We start from the raw sequence: 10,706 nt of genomic DNA on the forward strand, positions 1-10,706 counted from the left end.
CGAATTGATTCTAGAAGGAGACAATTCCTCAAGAAGGGTAGCATTGTTTGATCAGTTGCGAGAAAGTATGCCGACCTAAGCTTCTGGGAGGACTAGGAGTTATCAACATTAGATTGCTAAACCAATGCTTCTTAACAAAGTGGTGGTGGAGATATTATGGTGAACCTTTCAGACCCTGGAAAAAGCTCATTCATGATCTGCACTATTCTCGCAAACCACCAAGCCAGGCTATAAAAGATACAAGTCAGAAAGCATCCCCACCATGGACAAGTATAACGAGAACAGGCTCTTGGTTTTTCGCCAGTGTCTCACTCAACCAAAAAAAGGGTGATCAAATTGCATTTTGGCATGATTATTGGTCATCAGAAGAGCCCCTAAAGACCCTTCTTCCCACCTTGATTCTCCTCACCAACAGACCAGACTCTTCAATTGCTGCTTTTGTTCAAGATTCAGCACACTGGCTCTCAGAAAGACCCATTTTAAACACTGGCTAGGAATGAAATGAATCAACTGGGAGACCTTCTGGACAGGATAATGCTTGCCCTTAAAGAAGATACCGCATGTTGGAAAGCTGCTACCAATTCTTGAGCCATAGAGGGATAACATCCCACTTTGCAACCCTCAATTGGAAGCTCCCACACCTGGAAAAAATTAAAATCTTCAACTGGTTAAGCTATAACAACATAATTTTGACAACTGAGAATTTACGGAAAAGGAGTTGGACTGCCCCACTAGGTTGCCTTCTCTGCAGCAAAGAAGATGAAACGACTAACCACCTATTTCTGAAGTATTCCTTCACAGCAATGGTTTGGCAACAAATCACCAATGAAGTTTCAGTGCCCCCACTCCCTCCAACAATGGAAGAATGATGGAATACAAGGAGAATAAGAATAAAAGGTAAAGAGAAAAAAATAGGATGGGACTATTGTGTTCTCCACAGTTTGTTGGTGCCTATAGAAAGAGAGAAACAAAAGAATTTTTGAATTTCAAGCTACATTTCCAGGACTTGTGACTCAGAAGGCAATACCCCTTTTTCCAAGATTGGACATTCTTTTACAATAGCGCAACAAAAGAAACGACCATGAAAATTTATAATATTGTTACAAGAACAACAGAGGAAAGCCTACATGCATGACTTCCATGATATGCAAAACAAAACACAACAAAGCATACTACTCAGAACGAGATGGATGAAGTCATAAATCTACAAACTCGTGTCTTCGGGATTAGTCCTTTTCTAATCCCTACCTAGGTTCTTACATCATCTCTCAATATCTATGGGTTCGGCCAGCATCATATTGCTGATGAAGCAATCCAATATGTACATAATTTTTATTTACTAAAACAAAGGGTGGCACATCCTCTCGTTCAATCATATATATATATATATATATATTAGAGATTTTTGATTGGGATTTTATCCAAACTCCTTTTATCGGAACACGTGTCAAATTTTTTGGCTTATGTATAGTTCAAGAATTCATATATTTGGCATATCCAACCCTTAGTTTTTACTATGAACATGTGGTAATCATACTGAGAACAATAAAGTAATATTCATGCTACTTGAAAGCAAAAAAAACAAATCATTATCAGAGCCCCCCAAAAGAAAAGGGGCAGAAAAAAACATTGGCTGATATCGTGGTACAACAGCTGTAACATGCTTCCACTCACAACTCAAAGAACAGCTTTACTTATTGTGCAACAATTTCAGTTAGCATCTACAAACCTCATTCCAAGACATCAACTTCTTCCCCTTAGCCTCTAGCTGACATTACATTGAAAGGCTTCATCTGATTACCCTGAGAACAATCCAGCCAGGAAGTATTCTTTTGATTGCTCTTCCTGTAAGTAGCAGTATCATAAACATGTGGAGTTTCACTGTCACAAGCCACCTGATGCAGCTGCAGTAAAGAAAGCATGCTGATGGCAAAGAGAGCAGCATTCCCTAATATACTACCAATATTCTCTATTTTGACAGTATTTTTGGCCAATTTGAAAACAGATATCAACATATGCATGAGGGCATTCGATCTTTTCCCCTCACAGTTTTCCAAATTCTCACCAAGTTGACGTCTTGCCATATTGAAGAGGTTTTCAGGTACAATGAAATGGTATGTGTCATGTACATTGCCAACAAAAGCCATAGCATCCTCAATGACTTTGTATTTCTTACCATGATAATCAGCCAGTCTCATTGCTAGCATAATTCGACTTTGCTCCAATCGTGCTAAAGCAGCATCTCTTTCTGCTTGCTGTTGAGATTGTACAGTCTGTGGAGCCATGATATACATTAATTCATACATGCCTCTAACAGCAAAAACTATATCCAGATATCACATTACTTTCAAAACTATAGGCTTTTAAAATGAGGGAAAAAGAAAAGGTTAAACCATGAATGCAAGATACTGCAGGCTATAATTACTTTTAAAATATAGATATCTTTTGTATCCACCTTCATAGATGTGATGTGAAGCATGAAAATTTCATCAAAATTACACCAGAACACAGGCAAGATTACTAGTGCATAGCACATAAAATTACACAAGTTCCTCATACTTTGGCCTCATGAGAAGTGTTTAAAACATATGATGTAAGTAAAAAATATCTTCTGAACAAGTAGACAGTTTGCAATCTAGTCATTATTAACTGAATTTACAGTTCTCCAACTTTAATCAGACTTCATGCGAACCTGATCTCTCCTTTTTGTTTTCCAGAAATTCAGAATACTTCAGAAGAAAATCATTTTTTGGACAAGGAAAACATACTATTGGGTATATTGCAAGAAGAAACAATAAAAACAGCACGTCTTGTAACATGATTTTATTTATTTTGTACTGGAGTAGCCTGTGCACCTCTCATAATTTTCCATGTACAAAAGAATAGTGGAGGGCAAAATAGAAAGAGAGCATCTAAATTCAGAAAGACAGACACACAAACAGAGAATCTAATTCAGATAGACAGACACACAGACAGAGAAAATAGAGAATATATGATTTAGTCATTTAAGAAAGAAAAATCAGTTAAAGAGACAAAAACAGTTGTGTGATTATAATCTACTTTGTAAGTGCAATCTTTTCAACCAAATGGGAGAAAGCTGATCTGCAAACCTTCTTTTAAGTCAATTTGTTACAAATAGATAGACAAAGTAAAGCAAACAAACTAAGAAGATACATCATCATAATCACTATTGTTATTCAGCAAATTATCAAACAACATGCTTATCTATGACTATAATCTCTTATGCATTATATATGAGGGTCCAGATCCACGAGAAGCATTTATGTTTTGTCCATTTTCCTGTCCTGCCTGATCAGCTTCTCTATTAGCCCTAGCCACAATATTGTATAAGTACCTCAACCAATAAAAGCCCAGGCCATCAGGCTGTCATTTCGATCAAGACCATAGGCATTTGTAATCCCACTTTCATTTAAATTTCTTCCACCAACCAAGGACTCTAGAACCTGTTTTGTCACTCAATCAAACCTCCTTCAACAAATTTGGCTTAATATCTTACTAAGACATGTGACAGGCTCCTTTGAGATAAAAACGTCACCTGGCCAAATCCAAATTTCCTCAAAATGTTTCATCAATGGTTTAATATGAAGTTTAGCTAAGCTCCCTAACATTTTTCTTTTTGTATCCTTTGATTAACAAATAGATAGGCGACATCAAATGGTGCATTCAAAAAATAAGAGCTTTAAAAATGCTCCGAATGTGCTAGGCCAGAAACATTGTTAACATCATAATATTGGGCCATAGTAGTTGAGCTCCATATTCTGGATATTCTCGTTTTAACCTTTTATTTTTTTTTCTCCTTCATTGTAATAAGCTGAACTTTCAGCCACTTCTATTTCTCTCGTACCATCAGTTTCATTCCCTTCAATAAACTGGGTGGCTTTTAGCCTCCCCTTCCATAAACAAAAAAAGGGAGTCGATTGAGAAACATGTATTGCACATTATACCAACGGGAATGCTTAGTCCTGCGTGTCACTAATTCAGATAAATTCGAAGATGGTATGCAAGCATAGTGAATGATTGAAGGATACGACCAATATATTCAGGAGAAAAAAAAAAGAAAATTTGTCATTTATCGTGCAAGAATTTCTAGTATTCCATTTAATTAATCATCTCAACAGCACAACTATTATGATCTAATCAAAATCCAACATTTTGGAGGTCTAAACATACTATGTTAACCTAAAGAACAAGAATAACAGAGACAGCGATAGGCTTGAGCAGTTGAGCTTTGAGCGATCCAATAAAGAATTAATGAAGCACCAAAAGAAAGCAATCATAACAATTCAAAGGACAGGAGGATGAAGCCGTGGAACACAAATTGAAAGGCGAAAAAAAGAGAGAGATTTTGTTGAAAGGATAGGGATGAAATAAAGGATGAGATGAACTCACGTGGAAGTACTCAAGCCGGTCCTCGAGGTTCTCCAGAGCGGTCCTGATGGCGTTGAGGCCCTTCGCCTCCGCTATCGCTGCCTCGTCGTTCTCCGCCCTGAAGCCCTTCACGAACACGAAGCATCCGCCGCGTTCACCGTCTCCCCCTCCTCCTTCGCCGCCACCTCGAGCGACCTCCACCTCCGGGTAGACCTTATCCTGCGAGGATTTGGCGAGGGTTCGGATGGATTTGAGGAAATGGGCCCTCGAGATGGCGTGTATTGCGTCGCTGATCTTGTCGTGGAGGTCCCAGATCCTCTCCAGCACCACCTCCATCTCCTCCGCCTCCATTGCCCATCTCATCTTCTTCGCACTCTCAAGGGTCCGAAGAGGAAGAGCTCCGGCGAGAAAAGAAAGGAAAACGAGTAGGACCGGCGCAGACAGCGAGAGAAAAGCAAGCGAATGTCGGAACAAGGAAAGCGAAGAACAAATCAACGGATCCATCGGAATAAGATCATCTGGACCGTCCCAAAGTAGCCTCTTCTTTCTTTCTTTCTTTTTTCTTCTTCTTCTTTCTTTGGTAAACCGATATCTCACTTATATATAGATGTGAGTACGCCATGAGAAATCAAAAATACAAAATACAATTGAGGCCCTGCAAGATGGAGCCAGTGCCATCACATATGAAAACCCCGAAGTGATGAGCTGCGGAGGAAGCGACCCACTCCGCTGTACTGTTCGCCTCCCGAAAAATATGTGCGACCCATAAAGAATCAAAATTGTCAGAAGATGGCAGACATCCCTAACTAGTAGGTGTAGATCTGGCCTGGCACGTCCGCACCTAATCCACTCAATCACTGTGGAAGAATTACCCTCCAAGAATATCCGCTGGGCCCCCAAGTGTACGCTAGCATATACAAAACCCTCCCACGCCGTGCTCAGCTTTGCCATTAAGATGGACTCATCGAATATGCGTCGTCCCCCTGCCGTAATTAACCTGAGCTCCTAATTAACCTGAGCTCCTGGTCTTTGATCATGAAGCCCACACCACATCTATTACCGCCCTCTGAAATATTGCCGTCAAAGTTCACCTTGAGAAAACCAGAAGGTGAGGGCTCTCAGGATACCATAGGTACCATAGTATGTCTGAGCATTACAAGAGCCAAAAGGGGGCCCCAGATGTCCCTGTCCTCTCCAGGTGAAAACTCTACCGCAGCGCTCGCCAGCTCAGTTACATGTGCAAATGCTTTGTCCATCATTGATCTCGGATAAAATCTTCTGTCCTCGAATATCCTCGCATTCCTATCCAATCAGATGTGGTATGCCATGTAAGCCTATACAGTCCCCCTATCTGCTCCGCCTGGTCTCCTTCCTTAGTCTCTCAACTGGCTCAGAAATGCGTCTGGGGAAGTGAAAGTCCACCGGTGGGGAGAAGCCAGACCCCATACCTAAAGCGCCCACAGGCATGTAAACAAGACATGACTGATAGTCTCCTCCTCCCCCGGGCACCCCTCACAATTAGCCGGAATCCGAACCCCTCTCCTAGCCAGAGTCCCCCTGGTCGGTAGAATGCCCCACTCCACCTTCCACAAGAAGAGGGCCACCTGCGGATGTACCCGTAGCCTCCAAATCCACCGCCCCTCCAGCTGGCGGGTTGACCCCAGGTCCACTATAGCCTGGAGATCACTAGCTGTGGCTCTCGCCCAACCTGTTAAACTCCATACCCTCCTATCAACCATCCCCATATGTGGTAGGGGGGTAGCCAATACCCTTTCAGCCAAAGCATTACCGAAAAGCCTATGAACTCGGTCCTCATCCCATCTTCTCTCCCCTAAGGTGAGGAGATCACTCACTCTGGTCCCATCCAACACAACTGGGTCGAAAAATGTTGGCCATCTAGATAAAGGTAGTCCTGTCAGCCATCTGTCCTCTACAGCATCAATGCAGCGGCCATCCCCCACTGCCCAGCAAAGCCGAGGGTGTACTAGTGAGGCTCGTGCACACATCTTGTAAGACCCCGGAACTGGGCCCGGTCCAAATGACCGGCCCAGTCCCAAAACCCCAGCCTCACGTGCGACGCACGTGAGGCGACGGGATGGACTGGTTCCATCCGAAGAAGAAGGAAGCCCTGTTTTTAGGGCTTCCTCTCCTCCTTAAGACCACCGAGAAGAGCCGCCACACCAAGAAGAGGGAGAAGGGAGAAATTCTTCTTCGTGTTGCCCAAGAGAGAGAGAGAGACACACAGAGAGGGAGAGAGAGAGAGCCGAGAAGCCACGACACCGGTCTTCCTCTTTCTCCGTTGCTGCCGGAAAGGAGCCGCCGGATCTTCGCCGGGGCTGAGGTAAGGGTTTCTACCCTTTATGTCTTTATGTACCATTTGAAAAAAGAAAGAAAGAAAGAAAGAAAGAAAGAAAGAAAGAAGAAGAGAGGGAAGAGGAGACTTACCCGTGTGCGGCCGCGAGCACCACCGATGCTGCGGGTCCCCGCCGCGGGCTCTTCCTCTCTTGAGTTCTCTTTCTCCTCCATGGGAAGAAGGAGAGAGCCGGATGTCTCCCGAGCTCGCCGACCTCCCTTCGTGGGAGAAGAAAGAAGAAGAGAGAAAGGGGGGGAAGGAGAAGAAGTCGGGAGAAGAGGAGGAGGAGAAAGAAAAAGAAAGAAGAAAGAAAGGGGGGAAGGAGGAAAAGAAGTCAGAGGAAGCTTCGGGAGAAGAAGGACAAAAGAAAAAGAAAAGGGAAGGGAAGGAAAGAAAAGAAAAGAAAAAGAAAAGAAAAAAAATAATAAATAAATAAATAAAGGGAGAGGGTGGTTTACGAGTATGAACCCGAAACCGAACCCGAACCCGAATCCGGGGCGCTAGACACTTCTGCAGGGTCGGCCCTGGGCGAATGTTAAAATTTAAGTTTTATAAATATATATTGTGATGAATTTTAAAAGAAAATATGATTTTTGGATATTAGGTTCTGCGAGAAATTTGTGAGATTAATTGGATTTACTGTGGATCGCGTTCAATGTAAGTAATGAACTGTCTTCTCTAGACTCTTCATTTATATAATATTATTTTTGCATCAAGTAAATTGTTAATGAATTTATATATGATTTATGAATTTTATGAGATGATGCTTTGAATGAAAAATGGATATGTGAATTAGAATAATATTTTTTCGGACTATTGTTATATTACTGTTCTTGCATCGTATGTGCATATTTAGATCGGATTATGATATATCTATTATGTTACAAAAGAATTTTGATGTGCATCAGATTTAGAACTCTCAGCCTGGCTATGTTCTGGACCCTGCCAATAGGGGGTTATGCATTGGCAATTTTGGCCCCACCACAGGGTATAAGTATGGTATTCTGGCCCACTCCGCAGGGTATAAGTGCGGTATTCTGGCCCACTCCGCAGGGTATAAGTGCGGTTCTGTTTCTGGCCTAGCCACAGGGTATAAGTGTGGTCGTAGCTAAAGGCTGATGAGATGAATGTGATTTGTTTCGAATCAGATTTATGATTATGTATGTGGATATTTGAAAGATACGGATTTCAATGAATTTGTGCTTGAAAAGAAATTGATCATGTTATTATGTTGATTCATCGTAATTTGTATTTATATTTTATGTTATTATATGAATTGATTAGTTAAGGTGTTTATTACTTACTGGGCTGTCTAGCTCATTATACGATTTCTTACTGTTTTTACAGATCCGAAGAATTAGCTCGATCCGGGGGTTTTACAATATGGGAGAGCGAATACAAGAATTATGACACAAGTTATCTTAGATTAGGTTTTATTTAAGTTAATGTTCTATCTTTATTGTTCCGCTGCGCATTGAGAACTGTGAAACTTTATAATTTGTGTCAGTCAATGGAATAAGATTGCATTTATTTCAGCTGAATTATTTTAGTTATATATATTTGAGATATTTGGTTTAGATGCCTTGCATGCTCGTGGGGAGAGTTTCCTACGGGTGTGCGGCGGTTGGCGCGACCCCCGGCTCGCGATCTCGGGTCGGGGGCGTGACACATCTCTTGCCAGATGTAAGAGCACTGTCGCCTAGGTCTGAAAACATCTCCTCTAATCCGCCCCCCATACTTAGCTCTCATCAATCTGCTCTATAGTCCATCTGGCTCCAAAAGATATCTAGCCACATGTCTGGTAGCCATTGCCTCCCTCCTAGTAATGAGAGAATGTATACCCAATCCCCCACTGCTTGTTGGCTGACAAAGAACCTCCCAGGCGAGCAAATGAGTGCCTCCTCCACGTGCTCGACCACGTATTCTTGATTCATCTGTTGCCTGATATTGTTGATTCGTATAAAGGTGAAATTTAGGGGTATCATATCCCTAGAAGCATATGCGAATTTATTAGCTTTAAAGGTGTCATCTCTCAAGATTTTGATCTCAACAAGAATTTTTAATGTACAGTTCTGGATTAATTAGGACCTACAGGATGGGAGTCCCTTCCCTAATTCAAAACAATCTATTTTATAAAAGTATAATAAATTATTTTTATTTTTTTGGTACGTAATAATTTTTTTATTAAAATAAATTATTGTAATGTTTAGGGACAAGATGCACTGAAAGTTTCTCTTAAACATTTCTTTCACATTTATTTTTATTAAGCATTGTTATGAAGTAGATCACACATTGAGAATCCAAACATGCTTGCAACATGGAGGTTTTGCTATAGATTTTAATCTATTATTTCAGAACTTAGTGACTTCAAGATGATATTTTTGAGTGAGAGCAAATCGTCACTACAACGAATGGGAGTTTTGGCGACTGTGTTTTCCCGACGCTTTCTATTTTTGAGTGAGAACAAATCGTCACTACAACGAATGGGAGTTTTGGCGACTGTGTTTTCCCGACGCTAAGGGAAAGCGTCGGGAAAGTTTGGCCCAGCCCAACCTTTGCCGACGCTTTTAGTAAGCATCGGTAAATCCAAAGAAACGACGACGCGTTGAAGCGTCGGTCAAAGATTTAGAATCTACGACGCTTAAAAGCGTCGTTAGGAAACATTAAACCCCCCAACCGGCCCCGTCTCCTCCATTTTCTATCGGTCGAGGCCCTTTCTATCAATCGATGCCCTAGCTCCATCGCCGACTTCTCAGCTCCATCGCGATCCGTGGCTTCCCCGCTGCCGTCTTCCTCCTCCTTCTCTGAGGTAAGCCTCCTCCTTCTCCTCCTCCTCCTCCTCCTCCTTCTCCTTCTCGTCCTCCTCCTCTTCTTTGTTTTCAGGGCTTGCAAACTGATCTCACCTCCATCCCTAGCCTCGATCGGCGATCGAAAATTCCCGACGCTTTTAAGCGTCGGTAAAAAAGGTCGTGGCACCACCGGCAATTGAGCACTTTCCGACGCTTAAAAGCGTCGGGAAAAGGTTAATACCGACGACGCTATACAAGCGTCGGTAAATCAGGAATTGCCGACGCAAAAAGGCATCGGGGAAACCGCTCTGTCGGTTTATCGCCGACGCTATATAAGCGTCGGTAAAGCCATATTTTTGCCGACGCTTTACTCAAGCGTCGGCAAAAACTTTTGCCACTCTGGTATATCCGACGCTTTGCCAACGCTTGGCTTTGCGTCGGGGGTATTTTAGCCGACGCTAATTAGCGTCGGCAAAGCTCCACAAAAGCGTCGGGTAAGGTCCTTTTTCCTGTAGTGCGTAGTTCACACATTTTGGCAACTTGATTGTGTGACAGACGGATGCTAGGGTGGGATTATATAGTCAGCATCAGCTACAAGTGATTTGTGGTTTAGGATTTAGAGTTTAAGGCTTAGAGCTCATTTAAAGTGCTATTTTTCTTCTTTATGATTTACCTAGACGAATGATTGGAAGGCATACAGAGCATACTATTCCCTATGTTGGGTTGATGTGGATTTTTTTTTCTTTTTATAGTTCTTCCTTCTTGTGGATTGGCCTTGCAAAATCTTCTCTTTGAAGCTTGCTTTTTTTATATCTTATTTCTTTTCTATATTTTCTTTTATACTTTTATCTCAATGAACGCTTGAAGGCTCAGTATCTTTTGGAAAAATAACTTGATTGTGTAATCACTGAGTGACAAGCGGTATCACATTTTATTAAAGCAGAATACATTAGTAGATGTTGGGGGGAATAAGATTTTTTCCCAAATAACATAAATGCCCCTAAGAAGCCGTACAACTTCCGACCCCGGACGGCCGTAGTCGGCGTCCGACTTCGGAACGCCCGACCTCGAGACCTCCGGCCTAAGAAAAACCCCGATGTTCGAGGTCTACTCTCGTCAGCCACCTACTACGGCCGTGCGCCTCAGAGGTCTGGCCGAGGACCATACCCTGACGC

The 10,706-nt window shown here is 42.2% G+C and overlaps 1 protein-coding gene and 1 long non-coding RNA gene across 3 annotated transcripts; one reads left to right on the plus strand and one right to left on the minus strand.

The window, feature by feature from the left end:
* Positions 1 to 273: 273 nt before the first annotated feature.
* On the minus strand, positions 274 to 4,937 carry LOC103713476 (plastid division protein PDV1-like). 2 transcript variants are annotated; one of them, XM_089926282.1, is made up of 3 exons: positions 4,411 to 4,937; positions 2,177 to 2,273; positions 274 to 1,845 (listed from the first exon to the last, which is right to left on the minus strand). In XM_089926282.1, exons 1-3 carry the CDS (start codon positions 4,891 to 4,893, stop codon positions 1,790 to 1,792), a joined length of 636 nt encoding a protein of 211 aa, XP_089782408.1. In that variant the 5' UTR covers positions 4,894 to 4,937; the 3' UTR covers positions 274 to 1,789. The 2 variants fall into 2 exon arrangements, with proteins under 2 accessions (XP_089782408.1, XP_008798642.4); XM_008800420.5 differs by having other exon boundaries at positions 1,567 to 2,273; positions 4,411 to 4,931.
* A 1,751-nt stretch (positions 4,938 to 6,688) lies between these two features.
* On the plus strand, positions 6,689 to 8,283 carry LOC149768808 (uncharacterized). The gene is made up of 2 exons (XR_016397862.1): positions 6,689 to 6,730; positions 8,090 to 8,283. It is a non-coding gene; the product is annotated as an uncharacterized LOC149768808 (long non-coding RNA).
* The last annotated feature ends 2,423 nt before the right edge of the window (positions 8,284 to 10,706 follow it).

The sequence above is a fragment of the Phoenix dactylifera genome, chromosome 1, assembly GCF_051530095.1.
Source record: "Phoenix dactylifera cultivar Ajwa chromosome 1, Ajwa_hap1_PhDact_Kaust_v1.1, whole genome shotgun sequence".
Classification (NCBI taxonomy): domain Eukaryota; kingdom Viridiplantae; phylum Streptophyta; class Magnoliopsida; order Arecales; family Arecaceae; genus Phoenix; species Phoenix dactylifera.

Bases quoted from the DNA above. Each gene is read 5' to 3' on its own strand.
- LOC103713476 (XM_008800420.5), bottom strand. From the start codon at position 4,893: ATGGATCCGTTGATTTGTTCTTCGCTTTCCTTGTTCCGACATTCGCTT. The intron at 2,274-4,410 runs GTGAGTTCATCT...ATGGCTCCACAG, and splicing joins ACCGGCTTGAGTACTTCCAC to ACTGTACAATCTCAACAGCA.